General features: G+C 49.4%; 1 protein-coding gene across 1 annotated transcript in view; it reads left to right on the top strand.

The window, feature by feature from the left end:
• SLC12A8 (solute carrier family 12 member 8) overlaps window positions 1-18,316 on the top strand; it is a 131,023-nt gene that overhangs the window by 63,181 nt on the left and 49,526 nt on the right. The window contains exon 6 of the mRNA XM_004036210.5: window positions 12,669-12,782. Coding sequence (XP_004036258.4) covers window positions 12,669-12,782 — 114 coding nt within the window. The remainder of the gene's footprint in view (window positions 1-12,668; window positions 12,783-18,316) is intronic.

Genomic DNA, 18,316 nt, shown 5'->3' with positions numbered 1-18,316 from the left:
ACTACCCTCACTCCAGGGCCCAGACAAGGCCAGTGCTAGAGCTTCCAGGCCTGCTCACAATCCAACTTACATGTCCCTCTTGCCTGGATCTTCATGCTCCCTGGGGACTGAGGCATGCACCTTCATCTTCAGGGTTGTGTTTTGAAGAAATATTGAGGCCTCTGCCACAGGGTTGACCTAACCCCAACACATAGGTGCCCACACCCCAGGCCAGCACTAGGCAATGGGGCAGCCTCTAGACATCTCCCTGGGGATTGCATTTGCCTTTAAATCTCTGGGCCCCATAGAGAATTGGCAAGTGGCTGTCATTGTTGGCCTAATGTGATAGATTGCATCACATATACTACAGTTGTCAGAGACATGGCTTTGGAGTCAGACCTCCAGGTTCAAGTTCCAGCTCAGCTATAATTTGCTGCATAGATTTGGTCAAGGTAGTTAACCTCTCTGACCTGCTCTCTTTGTTTCTGAAAAGCAGGTAATAACGCCTGCCTCGCTAGGTTGCCAAAGCATAAAATAAGATAATGTTTATAAGAGGCCTAGTGTCATGCCTGGCACAAAGTAGGTACTCAATAAATAATCATTGTCATTATCATTGCTTGTCCTGGAAGAATAGATCCCTGGAGGCCCTGGGTTATACTCTAAGGCAGTGCTTCAGGATCTGGGGATCTTGTTAAAATGAAGGTTCCAATGCCGCCGGTTGGGGACCATACTTTGCATAGCAAGGTAGTTTCCTGGGGCACCTCAATCACGTTCAGTCAGGAGCAGCAGCATCCTTTCTCCTCCTCTTGCTCTCCCCTCGTGCTCTCTGGGTTGATCAGTCATCAAAACACTTCCCAGGCTGTCCAGGCAGGATGTAGGGCAGGATGTATGGTCACTGGACTCATCCAGCACCCCAGTGACTGCAGCCACCTGGGGATGAGGAGGGGATCCGGAGGGAGGAGGGAACTTGTCTCTGACCTTGAGGATTCCTAATGTGACGGGGAGATGGTACAAACACACCTCACTCTCCATAAGCGCCTGCAGAAAAGGCACACAACGGCTTGCAAAGGAACACACAGAAGCACAGGAAGGGGCCACTTCTGGTTTTCTCCTCTCAGAGCTAGAAGGCTGAGAGCAGAGTGCCCCTGCCAGCCCCACAGAGGGAAGCGGAGTGCAGCCTGAAGCTGCAAGGTCAGGTGATACGGCAGTAGCCCAGGGCAGCCCGGGTTAAAGGCACACTCACTCAAGGCCAGCTCTCATTTAGTGGCACCCCAGGTTAAATGCTGCTCCCAGGCCTTGGGTCCCAGTGACCAGGAAAGTTTTGAAAATGAGAACATGTGTTGACCCTAGGACTAGGACAACAGCGCCCTTGATTTTGCGGAAGTCTTCCCTGGAAGTTGGGCGTGCTTGATATTGAGACGCTGCAGTTTGTGTTTCTTGACGGCTTTGCTGCAAATTCTCACGCACCTTGCCCTTGAGTAAAACTCCAAGGATTCCAGACGTCGGCAAACTCCCGAGCACAACGGTCCTTTCCACCTAAACCCCTGAGCACACAGTGATTTCTGCCTACATTGGTGACTGGTGGTCAGATGGCTTGCTGGGCAGCTTCCCCGCCCCGCTTCTTGTGGAGGAAGGACCTCCCAGTGGTGCGAAGAGGTGTTCCCTGTGGCAACAAACAGAGACCTTGTCTCTACAAAAAATGTACAAACTTAGCTGGGCATGGTGGTGTCAGCCTGTAGTCCCAGCTAGTCGGGAGGCTGAAGTGGGAGGATCACTTGAGCCATGGGAGGTGGAGGCTGCAGTGAGCCGTGATCATGCCACTGCACTCCGAGGGAGGCCACAACTAGTAGGCAGGGCCTGTGGCTCTGTCCTCACCTTCCACCATCCTTGGCCAGGAAGCCCCCTTTGTCCTCTATTCCCACATCTGTGCGGCAGGGAGGAGCCCAGGCCTTAAGCAAGGATGCAGGGTGCCATCTCTGAGGATCCCTGGGGAGGGTGCTGTGGAAAGAAATGGCTTGAGGTTTTGTTTGTTTGTTTGTTTGTTTTGTTTTGTTTTTATTGTGGTAAAATATCCATAGCACACACTTTGCCATTTTAACCCTTTTTAACTCTACAATTCGGTGGCATTAGTTACATTCACACTGTTGTGCAATTATCCTAACCATTTGCATCCAAAACTTTGTCATCACCCCAAACAGAAACTCCGTCCCCAGTAACTTCTGTTCTATGATACTTTCTGCCTCTCTGAATTTGCCTATTCTAGATATTTCATAGGCAGTAGTTCCCCTTATCTACAGTTTTGTTTTCTGCAGTTGCAGTTATCCACGGTCAACAGTGGTCCAAAAATAGATGAAAATAGTATAGTACAATAAGGTATTTTGGGCAAGGCGCAGTGGCTCATGCCTATAATCTCAGCACTTTGGGAGGCTAAGGTGGGAGGATTGCTTCTGCTCAGGGGCTTGAGACCAGCCTGGGCAACAAAGTGAGACCCTGTCTCTACAAAAAATATAAAAAATTAGCTGAGCATGGTGGCGCCAGCCTGTAGTCTCAGCTAGTCGGGAGGCTGAAGTGGGAGGATCACTTGAGCCCTGGGAGGTGGAGGCTGCAGTGAGCCGTGATCGTGCCACTGCACTCCAGATGGGGTGACAGAGCAAGACCCAGTCTCAAAAAAGAAAGAAAAGAATAAAAAAGATATTTTGAGATGAGGGAGAGAGACCACATTCATAAAACTTTTATTATAATATAATTGTATTTTATTATGTCATTGTTGCTAGTCTCTTACTGAGCCTAATTTATAAGTTAAACTTGATCACAGGTATGTATATATAGGAAAAAACATAGTATATATAGGGTTTGGTATTATCTGCCATTTCAGTCATCCACTGAGGGTTTTGGAAAGGATGCCCTGTGGATAAAGGGGAGCTACTGTAAGGGGAATTATACAACATTTGTCCTTTTGCATCTGGCTTCTTTCACTTAGCATGAGGTCTTCAAAGTTCATCTGTGTTGTAGCATGTATCAGAAATTCATTCCTTTTTATGGTGGAATAATATTCCATTGTATCGATATACCACATTTTGTTTATCCATTCATCTGTGGATGGACATTTGGGTTGTTTCCATTGTTTGTTATTATTAATGTTTTATATTTTTTGCATGTCCCCTGGGGCTAGGTGCCAGAGACACCCCAGAAAATAAGAGAGCATGGTGCCTGCCCCCACCTGGCTCATAGTCTAGTGGAAAAAACAGGCAAGTAGCCAGCCAGTAACAGCAGAGAGATGGGGACCCATAGGACATATTAGACAAGGGCTTGCCCACAGTGTGTTCTGGTCTCCCCTGAGCAGCTGCTAACTTTGTGACGTACGCGTCTCCTTTCTCAGGCCTCAGCTTTCCCATCTGTAAAATGGATTTGAGGCTAAAGACTGCTGTGATGCTAACTTTCTACAGTTCTATGATACTGAATCTTTAGCCATGGCATTCTGAGGGAGGCCCTGCTTTGTTTCTTGGGTAGGACTTGGGGTGGGGGAGAGCTGCCCATGGCCTCAGAACTTGGTGGGGAAGGGGTCTGAGCATGTGAATATTTTCAGCCTGGTGCTTGGCAGGAGGGGGGCTCTGCTTACATATCAGTGTGTTGATACTGACTGCCCCTTCCCTGCAGGGGTCACTTGACCTTCCACCCCCTCTCAGCTGCCTGCCTGGAGAGGATATCCAAGCAACAGTGGGGCAGGGGAGACTTCTTGACCAGCTTGGAGCTGTGCAGGGGCAGCTGATTTGAGGGGGCCATGAGTTGAGTTAGGATTATTTTGGGGGTGTCAGGGGTCAGGAGTTGAAGCATGGGAAGTGGGATGCCAGAGGCAGAGACAGCCAGAAGGAATAAGTGGTGGCTGGGAGGAACCCACAGCCAGGGTGGAGACTTCCCGTTAAAACAGCCCCTTATCCTGGCAGGAGGGAGAGTGCATTCCTTTCCCCCAGGAGATAAGGAGGCCAGATTTTCCTTTCTCAGGGCTCCTTTCTAGGGTAGGCTAGTGGGGGCTCTGTGGGCTGGGCTGGGGCCAGGTCCCTCTGGACCCCTCTGCAGGGTCCCAGCTGGAGCAGCTGGAGCCCCTGGCACTCGTCCAAGACTCCCTGCAGCCTTGGACAAGCACTGCCGCAGCAGTGGCAGCACAACGTTTGAATCCCAGTTGCCTCTCTGTGCCTCAGTTTCCTCCCCTGAAAAAAATCCATCTACCTCATGTGAGGCTTCAATGAGTTAATACGGTAAAGCACTTGGAACGAATGGTATGCAGCGGAAGTAGACAGCACTGTTCTCACCCCAAGATGCCTCTTGTTTCCTGGGGCCCAGGTGAGAACCTAGTGTCTCCTCAAGTCAGATTCTTTTCACACTCTTGGGCATTTGACAGCTCTTTCCGCTGTAGGCCTCTCTAGGCAAAAATCTCATCTCAGCTTACTGACCCCAAGGCCATTATGAGAAAAGATTCATTAAGCATTTAAAATAGAGCCCGTGTTAGCAGATGGAACAATTTCTTGGTTATTAGAAACCATTCTTCATGAAGAAAAGGCTTATCTTTTCCTTTCACAAATGAGGAATCCTTAGCTCAGAAAGAGCCCCGGGACTGCCCTCCTAGACCGCAGGGCATGGCAGGAGCTGCTCTTGTTACGGGACACTTTCAGCCCCTTCCCTCCCAGGCCAGGGAGGCTGCCCTGACATCCCCCAGTCTGGCCTTTCATCCCCTGGGTTGCCCAGCCCTGGGGGTCCTTCCCACTGTTTCGCAACAGCCAGTCCTCCCACAGGGTGGAGGCTCTCCCCATGGCCAGGCAGGGGCTCTAGGCTGCTCCTTTCTAGGCAGGCTGGGCGGGACTCCCCTGGCCCTCTGGGCAGGTCAAGCCCCACTTCAGATTTCCCTTCTGGCCACTGTTGGAATGCCCAGCCCTCCCTCTGTGTATTTTCTCTCTGGGTGGGGTCTTAGGCTGGAAACCCTGTGCACATCCTCTCTCCACCCTCTCTTTGCAGGACCAAAGTCAATAGGGCTGAAGCCAGAGAGGAGACTGTGGTCCGAGGAAGACGCCAGGCTCACGCCCAGGACTCTTTGGGGGCCTCTTCGAAACCTATCATTATTTCCTCTTCCAAATCTCCAGGCAGTGATCAATACAAAGCAATACAGCCCAATTCAGTTTAATTTCAAAACAGTCCAACGCAATACAGCCCGATTCAGTTCTATTTCAAAACACTTTTATTGAACACCAATAGTTGTACCAGGATTGTTATGACCCAGTTCAATGGGAGAGCCCAACAGATTGGGGCTTGATACTATCTGGACTCCAAACTGTACTCCCAATTAGGGTTACTGTTCCCCTTTTGACTCTGCGTGTCTTTTGAACAATTGGCTCCAGCTCTGCACTTCAGTTTCCTCAGTTGTTAAAACAGGCCAATGAATTAGACCATGAAGGTTTCCTCATCTCTCTGCCCTTCCATGTAATCTCTCATTATCGGCCAGTAAGGTTTTATTAACATATGAAACTGTGGTAGTGAGCTTGTTTCACGGTTCTGGAGCACATCCTGTATCAACAATCACAGAGTCAGGGAAGGGAGGAGGGCATGTTATGGAAGCTGGTTTGGGATTTTACCTCTGCCATTGGAAACCAACTGTGTATTTGGACAGTGTGTCCTGAGAGGCCTGAGAGTGGGCTTCTGGCTGGGAAAACTTCAGAATTAGAAGGGTTCTGAAAAATCATCTCGTACTGTGCTATTGAGAGTTCGATCTGCAGGCAGGAGCGTGGCATCTCCGGGGAGCTCATTAGGAAGGCTGGGTCTCTGGCCCATGCCAGTCTCGCTGACTCAAAATTTGCGTTTCAAAGCTCCCAGGGAAAAGGGCTTGTTTACAGTCCCACAGTGAGTCCTCGCATAACCAGGGCCCGAACCCAGGTGTCCTGATTCCTGATTTTGCCACTGTTCTTGCCTTCCTCCACCCAGAGATCTTCAGGGTCCTTGTGCCTGGAAGGGGGCCCTGTGCTTCACGCCGAGGGAGGATAAGCATGGCAGGGAATTCTCCCAAATCTATGCTCCTTGAGTTCAGTTTTGACTGGGCTCCTCCCTGATAACCTGTAACTGCTTCACCCTTTGCAGCTCCCAGAAGAAAAACCCCATCCCCAGCCCAGGCAGGCCAGGCCTGCTGTGTTTAATTGCTCATCTCTGTGCCTCTTAGCCCATCTGGGGCTGGGCAGTATCTGAGTAAGTGTCCGGGCGAGGGTGGGGCTGCTTGGGAAGGAACTCTTGTGGGTGACAAGTGGCAGGATGGGGCCCGTGGACACTCCCCTTCCTCCCCTTTCCGCGGACCCCCAGGGTCAGGCAGTTTCGGATTGGCTGCAGATCCCCGTCTCAGTGAGGCCGCGTCTGGCGAGGTACAGGTGCTGAGAGGCGCTGGGCTGTCCAGAGGCGGCGCGCGAGGCCGGGTGCGAGGTCTTGCGTGCGCGCCGCGCCCACTTCCTTTGCTGAGGAGCCTCGCGCAGTCTCCGGGGCCTACCACTTCCCCCGACGCCCTTCGGGCGTCGTCGTGCGGGTCCCTTCCCAGAAGCGGCCTCTCCTTTCCCTTTCCTCGCAGAGCCGCTCTTCCTGCGCCCTCCGAGCCCCACCCTCCTAGCTCCGTCCGGAGCCCTTCCTCCGCGCTGGCTATTCTCGGTTGCGCCAGCCTCTCCCATTGTCCATTCCCAGGAAAGGGCTGTCTGGCTGGTCGTCGGTCGCTGGTCCAGGGGTGGGGGACCCAGAAGAGAGCGCCGCCGGAAGCCCCCGCCGCGGCAGCAGCCTGCAGCCCGCAGCCCGCAGCCTGCAGCCCCAGCATCATTTTTAGAAATTTCGCTTTCTAAGTTAGTCAACAGTGCAACCCGACGCCCACAGGGAGGGGTATGACTTCCCGACTCCCTCTTCTAATTTCAGCAGCCCCCAGCGGCGTGGGGGGAGGGGATGTCGGGGGCACCGCAGGTGCCACCCAGAGCCCCCCAGCAGCCGCCTACCCAGGGCAAGGGTCCCATGCCCGGCTGCTGGGCACCCCAAGCAGCCCTGCTGGAGCAGCTCTCGGTCCCACCAGTGACCCCCGCTGCCTGCCTTTGGCTAAGGGGAGGAGGGTAGGCTCCCACGAGCACCCCTTGGGAGCAGATGGTGGGCCCTGAAGAGCCACAGCCCACTGGCCACATCACAAGAAGCCTGAGTTACCCGAATTCTGGGTGGAAAGATCAAGCCTTTCTGCAGACAGAGCTTCAAGGACTTTCCCTCTGCCTGTTCCTGCCTGGGTCTTGTTGTCATTTGTTCTCTCTCTTACCCACACCCCACCCCACCCCCCTTTTTGTTTTTGTTCTTCCTAAAAGCATACAGCTCAAACTGGACCAAAGTATTTTTATTCCGTGGATAGAGAAACAGATGTTCAGGTCAAACCCAGATCCATTCACACGCAGCAGCTGCAGGCCCCAGGCATCCCAGGCCTTTGAGAGTTGAAAGATGTCAGATGACAGGACCCCAGACCACAAGACTCAGTTTCACCAGCAGAGGAATTGAAAGCCCAACAGAGAGGCAAAGAGACTCTTCTGAGGTCAAGAAACAAGTGTTGGAAATCCCTGGGGAGGCTGGACGTGGTGGCTCACACCTGTAATCCCAGTGCTTTGGGAGGCCAAGGTGGGAGGGTTGCTCGAGGCTGGGAGTTTGAGGTTGCAGTGAGCTACGATAGTGCCACTGCACTCCAGCCCGGGTGATAGAGCGAGACCCCGCCTCTTTAAGAAAAAAAAAGGAAAGAAAGAAAAGAAAAAAAAGGAAATTCCTGGGGAATGACTTTGGGATGGATTACAGAGGGTCAGTGTGGTAGATGGAGACCTGAATTCACTCAGATGTGGGGTCCAGGACAGGCTGTGTCCTCCCAGCTGTGTAAGCTCCAGCCAGTTGCATACCGGTAGGCACATGGTGTTCCACAGGATAGGACTCCTGCCTGCCCTACACAGATGGGGCCGGGGGAGATGCCATGATCTCTGTGGGCATGTTTCCTGGGGCTGAAAGGCAACCTGTGCTGTAAGGGGGTGCAGTGCCAGGGCCTGGGAACCCACCTCGTGGAGAGAGGCCTGGCTTCTGCCACCGGGAGAGGCAGTGGGTGAAATACAGGCAGATCTGGCTATGTAACCCTCGGACAAGCTTTTTCACGTTCCGGAGCCTCAGTGTCCTCAGTTAGTCGTCCTACAAGTATGACATTGTAAGGTCTTGTTGTTCAGTGGCTGGCACATAGGAAGGGTTCAGTCACTGGTCGCTCAGCATTATTTTCAGAAGTGAGGTTGCCCTGTGGTGTCCTTGGAGTGACCTGCACAATCTCTGTGCACACAGTCCTGGCCATTGCTTGGCAAGGACTGTGGCATGAAGACATTATTGGCTATGTTACTCTCAGGGCTGCTGTCCACTCTGAGGCAGGGCATGGTGGCAATCAGGGCTTGGGAAGTTGTAGGTGCCTCCTGGCGGGACAATCTCACGTGCAGATGTAGCTGCTAGAGTAGAGGTCTCGAAACTTAAGGTCCATGCTCTCCAGAGAGGCTTCAGAAATCTGCCCTCTCCCAAAATGATATGCAAAATGTGGTGTCTATGGGGACAGGGACCATGGTTTTCATCAGACTCTCAAATGGGGGCAACTAAAAGAATTAGGAACTTCTGTTCTGGGCATCAGCAAGTCAGGCATTAAGAGCCACTGTCAGAGGGCATAGCAGGTGGCATGGACCTCAGCCCTACCCTGGGTGTGACCCACTGACCTCACACCGTGCTTAGCTAGCCAGTACCGGCCAGTCAGAGACATGAGTGCCTCCCCTGGGCACCCACTCTGCATAAGCCCAACAGAGAGTCAACCATGCCTCAGGTCTGGGTGGGCCACCAGGTTCAGGGTGTGGGAAAGAGACCCAGGCCCCAGCAGGCAGGATGGGGACCAGTGAGCAAGACTCTTTGGGGACTGGCTCAGGACAGGGGACCGTGAGGTGGGGTGGTGATAGGTGAGGGGTGCAAGTCATAAGGGCCTGGGAAAATAGGGGCAGAGGAAATGAGGCAGGGTCCACTGTGCCAGCTTTGGGGGCTCCTTGTTGTCCACTGGAAAGTGGCCCATGTGAGGGATGGGCCACCAGATCCAATGCCCTGCCTCAGTGCGCTTGGTCAAAGAGTTAGAAAATTCTCTCTGAATAAGGCCTCAGACTGTGGGTCATGGAGGTATGACTGGGGGTGTTCTCACCCTCTCTCTCTTTTGCTCAGTTTCTTTCTTTCTTTGGTCCTTATTTTATTTTTCCTGTCTTGTTTATGTTTTTCTCATAAGCCACTCAAGTCATTTTGGGAAACAGAGTACAAACGGAAAGAAAGAAAAGCTCTTCATACATAGAAAAGCTGCCGAGAAAGTGGGCTTTCAATTGTGGGATGTTTTGTTTGTTTTCCTAAAAGATATTTTTTGATGACAAGTAGATTATGTTCATTTAAAAAAATTATTTTGTCACCCAAACTGGAGTGCAGTAGCACAGTCACAGCTGACTGCAGCCTTGACCTTCTGGGCTCAAGTGATTCTCCCACCCCAGCCTCTTGAGTAGCTAGTACCATGCCCTGCTAAGTGTGTGTGTGTGTGTGTGTGTGTGTGTGTGTTTTGTAGAAGGGGTCTTTCTGTGTTGCCCAGGCTGGTCTAAAACACCTGGGCTCAAGCAATCCTCCCACCTCAGCCTCCCAAAGTGCTGGGATTGCAGACATGAGCCACTGCACTCAGCCCTTTAACTTAAATGTGGATGTTTTGTAGAAATAAAAAAAGAAAGTAAAAGAATTGCCTGTAATTGCATTATACAAACAACCACAGTTAGTATTTCGGTGTGTTTTCTTCTAGCTGTTTCTTACATGTATAGATTAATACACCTTTTTTTGTATTTATACTATAAATGGCATCCAGTTTTCTGAATCAGCATATAGTATATATAACATGGACAGTTTTCTCTTATACTAAAAACCCTTTGTAAGCATTTAAAATGTATCAGTTCCACATAAACACTTAGAACCTCCTCTGATTTTTTTCATTTTTTATGTATTTTTAAATTTAAAAAAATTGAGATGGAGTCTTGCTCTGTTGCCCAGGCTGGACTGCAGTGGTGCAATCTTGGCTCACTGCAACCTCTGCCTCCTGGGTTCTAGCAATCCTCTCGCCTCAGCCTCCAGAGTAGCGGGGACTACAGGCACACCCCATCACGGCCGGCTAATTTTTGTATTTTTAGTAGAGATGGGGTTTCACCTTTTGGCCAGGCTGGTTTCAAACTCCTAATCTCAAGTGATCCGCCTGCCTCGGCCTCCCAAAGTGCTGGGATTACAGGCGTGAGCCGCTGCACCCGGCCCCTCCCCCGATTTTACATTTTTGTAAACAAAGCATTGACACATATTTTTGTCCATAGCGTTCTTTGCAAAGTTAAGACTATTTCCTTGAGCAAGATTCAGAACTGAGCTTGGCTTCAGCCCAGAGCAGGCTGGGCCAGCAGTAGTGTGAGTGTAAGCGTGAGTGTGAGCGTGAGCGTGAGTGTGAGCGTGAGCGTGTCAGCGTGAGTGTGCACTTTGTGAATGTGGCAGGGCTGCGTTTCTCATTGGCCCTGCAAGAGATGGCAACTGAGGCAGGCCCACGAGGGAGCCAAGTGACTCATTATCTCAGCCTGTGGGTCTTGCTGAAGGGATGGGCAGAGAAAAGGCTTCCCAGTGACTCATCTATTGGGCCTGAAATCCCTCTGAACCTTCAGGCTGGCCAGGGCAAAGCCCTTCAGGCTCAGTGACCAAATATTCCCCTGTGTCAGGGCCGCCCTTGGGCCCTTGGAGATGAATACGCCTGATGAAGTGTTTTCTGTCCTGCGAGGCGGGCCTGCCGGGCACACACAGCCCTCCGCTCAGATGTGCTTTCCGACCTGCACATTAGTCCAGCTTGGCTGAGCTCGGTTCCAAGGCAGGCTGGGCTGGTTTTCTCCTCCTTAAGACTCATCAGTGAGGTCAGCCAGCGGATAAGCTAAAGTTAACTTAGCTATTATTGCTTTTTTGTTAATGAGGGGAGGGCCAGCTACAAAGATGCCAAACCATTCAGAAAAGTTGTACAGCACTTGGGATTGAATATGCCAGACCAAATTCTGTGTTCAGGCAAAATAAAGCAATTGACAATGATTTAAGTCCTGACTGGACTCCCAAGGGTCCCTTGTGCTTCCCTGAGCTTTCATTTCATTATTTTTTTAAAAAAATATTTTTCTTATGAAGTTATGAATCTTGGAAGCTGTGTGAAGTGCGGGCGACCTCATTGGACTCATCAGAGTGGCAGGAGCCTTCTTTTGTGGATGGAAGCTTGGGCTGTAATTAAGCTCCGAGCGGGTGGAGGATGAGGCTTGGGGAAATTCTGTCCCTGAAACCCTAGGGTTGGCTATGGAGTGACAGCTGAATACCCATCCTACGAGACTACAGGGGTTGAGGGAAAAGGAGCAGGGATTGGCTTCTCTTGGACGACAGTTAATAGGAACAAACCAACTCCTCAGAGACAAGATTCAGAAGCAGAGGCTGAATATCCTGGGTGTTCCTGAAACCAAGAACACTTGACTTGTGTCTTAAAATTCCACAGCCCACTAGCATGTTCACAGATGCTGTTCAAAGTGACCTCCTTTGACAAAGAAGCAACGTGCCTGCAGGGTTGAAACCACTTGAAAAAAGTTTGTTAAAGTCGATGTACAAAAATGTTTAAAATGCTTTGAGGAAATGAGATCTGAGATGTTCCTGCTATGAAGTAGGCTGTGAACAAGTCAAATTGAAAGTGTGGAAGCGAGATGTGTCCATAGGCTGAGAGATCTAAGAGAAAGGTTCTTTTCAGCGTGACCCATATTTGCAACCTACCTACTGTGCACCAGTGCAGTGCTTGGCTCTGGGGGATAGAGACCTGCAGACCTGGATTTCGTGCCTCAAGGAGTTTAGTTGGGGAAAGTCCTACTGTGGCCAGACCTAGCGTCAAGAGCAGTGAGGAGGGAGGAATAGATTCTGATTAGGGAGTGCTTATAAAGCCCAAAGGAGCACCATTTGGGCTGAGCTTGAAGAGTTGGCCCACTATGATGCTTAGAGATGTGGGAGAAGAGTCTGGAAGGCCAGGAGACTGCCTAACGAAGGCATGGGGGTGGGTGTGGGTGGCCTTCCTCAGGGTGTGGCTGCTGGGGAGGAGAAAAAGCAAGGGATGAGTAGGGAGCGGTGGCTGTTGCCAGGTTGTGGAGGCTTTGATAGGAGTTTGGACTTGATTCTGTAGGTATTAGGGACCCGTGGAAGGTTTTCGAGTACAGAAGTAACTTGCAAATATCGATTAATTTTTTAAATGGAAAACAAACATATAAATACATGCTCATTGAAAGATATTTCAGCTATATTAAAGTCTATGAAGCAAAAGATGGAAATGCTCCCCTTCCCAGAAGTAACCACTGCTTCCTTTCATGTTATGTCATCCACCTGTGTCTATGGGATCAGCACACAAAAGTCAACCCTAGAAGTGGGAAGGTAGATGGTTCTGCAGACCCGCTCTGTCGCTGTGTGTCACATACATGCCCCTACCTTTCCAATATTTAAAGCGATATATGAAATAGTACCATAATCTAGGGAAATGTGTCCTGTGTCTTCTCACTGGGCTCACGTTGCTCTCCATTGCATTATTTCAGAACATGGTTTCATTGGATACTCACCCGAACTGCTACAGAACAACACGCTGCCCGATTACAGCCCGGGGGAATCTTTTTTCACTGTCTTTGGGGTTTTCTTCCCAGCGGCTACAGGTATTGTAATCCGGGTTCTTTTTCACTCTCAAATTAGGGGTATACATTCTTGGTTCCAAAATTTAGCATCATCATTGGCTTGCAGGTGCTCTTGGTATGTATATCCAACTTTAGATATGGGCTTAGCTTTGACTAAAATTTTGTTATTTTATCTATTTATGTATGTATTTTGTAGAGACAGGGTCTCACTATGTTGCCCAGGCTGGTCTTGAACCCCTGGCCTCAAATATAAAAATATATTATTTTAACAGAGTTTACTGAAGGCCTTCGATATGATTTAATCCTCCTCACTCCTTACACATTGACACCTTTTGTTCATAGAAAGGATACATATCTCATAGGGCTGAACAGGACGGATTCCTCAGCAGGACAAGCCGCTCTTTCCACAGGTGGAATAAGTGCATACCTGGAATAGAAACTTCCCTTCCCCCTACCCGTACCAGCACATCTTCTCCCAGAGGACAGAGAAACACTATTGTCTTATGTTTTCTTGCTGTATCAGGTGTGAGCCAAACCAGTATCGCAGGGGTGAGGAATGAATCTCCTTACCCTCCCTTCCCCAAGTTCCTGCTCTGCAGTGACTGTAGAGGAGCCTCCCACAGCCAAGGTCCCTGTAGGGCTCCTGCCCCATGCTTGGGTCCCTGGCCTGGAAGGCAATAAGCTAACATGTTGACCAGATGCTCCATAAAAAATAACATTTGCTAGTGACGGGGCTTGTCCCCAGGGAACAGACTCTTAATGAAGAGAGAAAAGCATTTCACTCTTGATCAAGAGAGTATTGATGGCCAGAGGATATCTGTCTTGTCTCCTTGTCTCTCTCTCCTTTCCCTCTGCCCTCCTACATATGGCCATTTCCTTACTTGTTGTCCCCACCCCAAATGGGATAGGGACAGAAAAAGAAGGAGAAGCTACTAGAGTGTCTAAGATTGAGAAGATTGTCCATACAAGTGTTAGCAAGGATGTGGAGACACCAGAACCCTCATGCACTGCTGAAGGGAATGTAAAATGGTGCGGTGACTTTGGAAAAAAGTTTGACAGTTTCTTAAAAATTACATCCAGCTATTCCATGCCTAGTTATCTACTGCAGAGGATCAAAAGCCTGTGTTCATATGAAGATTTGTACATGAACTTCCAAGCAGCTTAAATTTTAATAGTCCCAAACTGGAAATAGCTTGAATGTTCATCAACAGGTGAGTGCATAAATAAACTATGATGTAGCCACACAATAGAAAACCACTCAATAATAAAAATAAATAACTGGTCAGGCGTGGTGGCTCATACCTGTAATCCTAGCACTTTGGGAGGCCAAGGCAGGTGGATCACCTGAGGTCAGGAGTTCAAGACCAGCCTGGACAACATGGTGAAACCCCATCTCTACTGAAAATATATAAAAAAAAAAATTAGCCTGGCATGGTGCATGCCTGTAGTTCCAGCTACTTAGGAGGCTGAGGCAGGAGAATCACTTGAACCTGGGAGGCAGAGGTTGCAGTGAGCTGAGATGGCGCCACTGCACTCCAGCCTGGGCGACAGAGCGAGACTGTGTCTCTAAACAAAGAAAAATAACTATCGATACACACAACAATATAGGTGAATCTCAGAATAATTATGCTGAGTAAAATAAGTCAGACCAAAAAAAGAGCAAATAAATATGATTGTATAAATCTCCATTTATATGCAGTTCTAGAAAATGCAATCTATAGTGACAGATGCCTGGGAATGGGAGTGAGAGGAGCACGAAGGAGGGATTACTAAAGTGCAGAAGGAAACTTTGGGGGGATGAAAAATATATTCCTGGCCTGGCATGGTGGCTTGTGCCTATAATCCTAGCACTTTGGGAGGCCAAGACAGGAGGATCCCTCAAGCTCAGGAGTTTGAGACCAGCCTGGGCAACATAGTGAGACCCTGTGGTCTCTATAAAACATGATTAAAAAGTTAGCTTTGGCCGGGCTCAGTGGCTCATGCCTACAATCTCAGAACTTTGGGAGGCTGAGGCAGCCGGATCACCTGAGGTCAGGAGTTTGAGACCAGCCTGGCCAACATGGTGAAACCCCATCTCTACTAAAAATACAAAAATTAGCTGGGCGTGGTGGCAGGCACCTGTAGTCCCAGCAACTCGGGAGGCTGAGGCAGGAGAATCACTTGTAGTGATTCTCAGCTACTTAGGGGTGGGAGGTGGGTGGCAGGAGGACTGCTTGATCCTGGGAGGTCAAGGCTACAGTGAGCTTTGGTCACGCCATGATACTCCAGCCTGAGTGACACAGTGAGACCCTGTATCAAAAAAAAAAATTGTGTGTGTGTGTGTGCGCGCGCGTGTGTGTGTGTATTCCTGATTATAGTGATGGTTTTATGGGTATATTCATATAGCAAAGCTTTTCAAGTTGTTACACTTTAAACATGTACATCTTATAGAATGTTAGTTATACCTCAATAAAGCTGTTAAAATGAAAAAGACAATAACTTTAATCATCTTTAATTGATTTTCCTCAATCCCACTTTTCCTTATAGCAATAGCCTTTCCCTCTCCTCTTCAAAGCCAAACAACATGGCTCCCCATGTCCATTCTTGTATCCCCTACTCAACTCTCCCAGTCTCTCCTTTGGGAATTGCAAGCCTGTCTCGGCAATGACATGGCTCTTTCACCAGTGACTTCCTTGTTACTAAATGCAGCGTGCATTTTTAGTCTCTCACTTTATTTAACTCTCAGCAACAACCCACTTCCCCTTGCATTTCTCTTGCCTTCCATGATGCAGGCTTCTCAGCTCCCTCCTACTCTCTGACTTGCCTTTATAGGTGCATCCCCTCCACCTGCCTGTCCAATGTTGGGGATCTTCAAGCTATTCCTAGGCCCTCACATCTCTTTCTCAACTATTTTCCTTGGAGTCTCATCCATGCTTATTGTTGAATAACCACCCTCAAAACTGGTGACTCCAAAATTTACACTTCCAGCCCAGACTTCTCTTCCAAGCTTCACATCATACATTCAATTGTCCATGTGACATCTTCTCTTGGGTATCTTGGACCAAACAAGTTTGAACCAAACCCATCTCACCTACCCCTCAACTTGTCCTCCTCCTGTACTCCTGATGTCAGTAAATGGCACCTCCACCCAGCCAAATGCTTATGCCAGTGACCAGACCTCCCTCTTTCTTTCCAGTGCCCTCTAAGTCTTGTCAATTTTACCTCCTAAGAGTTGCTAGATTCTCTCTACTTCTCCTTATGTCTACCACCTGACCACTCTGGTCCCAGCTTCATATATCACTTGTATCACTGTGTCAGCCTCCTGCCTGACTTTTCTTAAGGCTCGGCCATGGAAATGAGCCTGGAACTAGGGCTTAGAAGTGGCAGGTCAAATCCTGGTCTACAAATCCAGATTTGCCAGAAATAGTGCGTCACTTTCATTTTTATAAAACAAAAAGAGTCAGTGTCCGACTCTAAGCCTTCATTCTGCCAGGATGGCTTAAAAGTAAGAGCAGTAATTCAGCATGCCTCCACCTGCTCCTGCCATGCTCTGCACCAGCTCCAGGGGCTTAGGGTTTTAAACAGTACCCAGACATGTTTGGGGGGCTCTGCAATTCCTTATCTGTAAACAGAACCAGGCCTTCCCATTGTCCTGTCCATAGGGCCTTTCAGGTTTGTGCTGCCTCTGAGCCACGTTCAAGGACTGGAAATCTGAGATTGGGAACCCTATGCTTAGGGTCTATGTACTCCCCAAACCTTTCCTTCTGGGGGTCTTACCGGCTCCCCACCAGTACTGCCAGGGAGTTGGCGGGGGGGGGGGGGGGGGGGTTCCAGGTCCTCATTTCCCCAGAACCTGGGAACAGCCTCTCTCTCTCCCTGCCCCCGACTCCAGAACCAATCTTCTGTCAAATATGGGGACACTCCTGTCCAGGGCCAGCTTTCTGGCTGTGTGACCTATGCATTTACACTGTCCCCACCCTGAGAAGGGACTCATGCTTGTTTTAAGGCTTTGCTGTTGCTAAAATTCTTGGGCCGGGCCTAGTGGCTCACGCCTGTAATACCAGCACTTTGGGAGGATGAGGTGGGCAGATCACTTGAGCCTGGGAGTTTGAGACCAGCCTGGCCAACATGGTGAAACCCCATCTCTACTAAAAATACAAAAATTAGCCAGGTGTGGTAGGGCATGCCTGTAATCCCAGCTACTCAGGGAGGCTGAGGCAGAAAAATCACTTGAACCTGGGAGGCAGAGATTGCAGTGCGCTGAAATCGTGCCACTGCACTCCAGCCTGGGTGACAGAGCAAGACTCTGTCTCAAAAAATAAAAAAAAATCTTAATAATTTTTGATTCTGCATTTGTATTTTTATGTGGCCCCACAAACTGTGTGATAGTTTTTCTCCTTGTTGCCTCATGTTTTCCCCAGCGATTATGCTGTTTCTTTTCTGTTTCCCTCCAAAATCTTCTAAGGACCTAGGCTTTTGAGAAACAGAAGCCAAAACAGTGCACAGGCAAATTCTGCTTCCTCTCTGCCTCTTGTCTCCCACAAGACAAGAGAATATAGGTCAGCTTCCTCCTGAATGGACAGAAAAGGAAAGGGGAAAAACAGAGGGAATTAAACAAAGTTAACATCTGAAGATGTTTCCCAGCCTCTCTTCCTCTTTCCTTCCACACACAAATTGAAAACCATCTGAGTGTTCTCTGGAGCCTGGCAGTGTCCCCACTGAGTGAAGACCCCTGGGCCAAGATGCCAGGTTAGCATTTACCCTAGAGGCAGGGCAGAAGGCCTCTTTGCCTGGTCACACTGTGCAGGGAATGTCTCGGGCGTCCTCAGGTGCACCAGGGGTTTGTCTTGGCAATGTGGCCCTGATGTGCCCCTCCACTCTGCTCCCACAGCTGGCTTTCCTAAGAGAGAGGATGCCTGGTGTGAGTGGGGGAAGGGGGCGGTGAGCCTCCCCTCCAGCTTCTCCCTCCAGGCAGGAGTTAGCAGCAGCCTGAGGCTTGAAGATGCCACCCAGTAGCCCAGAGTATGAGCTGGACTCACATGTGAGATTAGCTAGTCCAACTCCCAAGCTTTTGTCTTTTTAATCCATATTTCTCTTTCTTTTTCTTTTTTTTTTTAAGACAGGGTCTCGCTCTGTCACCCAGGCTGGAGTGCAGTGGTGTGATCTCAGCTCACTACAACCTCTGCCTCTCTGGTTGAAGAGATTCTCGTGCTTCAGCTTCCTGAGTAGCTGGGATTACAACAGCATGCCACTATGCCTGGCTAATTTTTGTATTTTTAGTAGAGATGGAGTTTTGCCATGTTGTCCAGGGTGGTCTCGAACTCTTGACCTCAAGTGATCCACCCGCCTCGACCTCCCACCTCCAAAAGTGCTGGGATTAGAGGCATGAGCCACTATGCCTGGCCTATATTCACTTTTGATAATGATACTAAAAGCCTCACAGACACTGGACATTCTGGCTCAGAGATGGAGTGTCGTTGTCCTTCCGCTGAGAAAGCTATAGCTACCTAAGACGATGAGTCAAGATTTATTTTCTGTGGTTTAAATTATGAGTATTATTTTGAAAGCTTTCAAAT

This window comes from Gorilla gorilla, chromosome 2 (genome assembly GCF_029281585.2).
Source record: "Gorilla gorilla gorilla isolate KB3781 chromosome 2, NHGRI_mGorGor1-v2.1_pri, whole genome shotgun sequence".
Lineage (NCBI taxonomy): Eukaryota > Metazoa > Chordata > Mammalia > Primates > Hominidae > Gorilla > Gorilla gorilla.
This window is presented reverse-complemented; position numbering and strand designations above follow the sequence as displayed.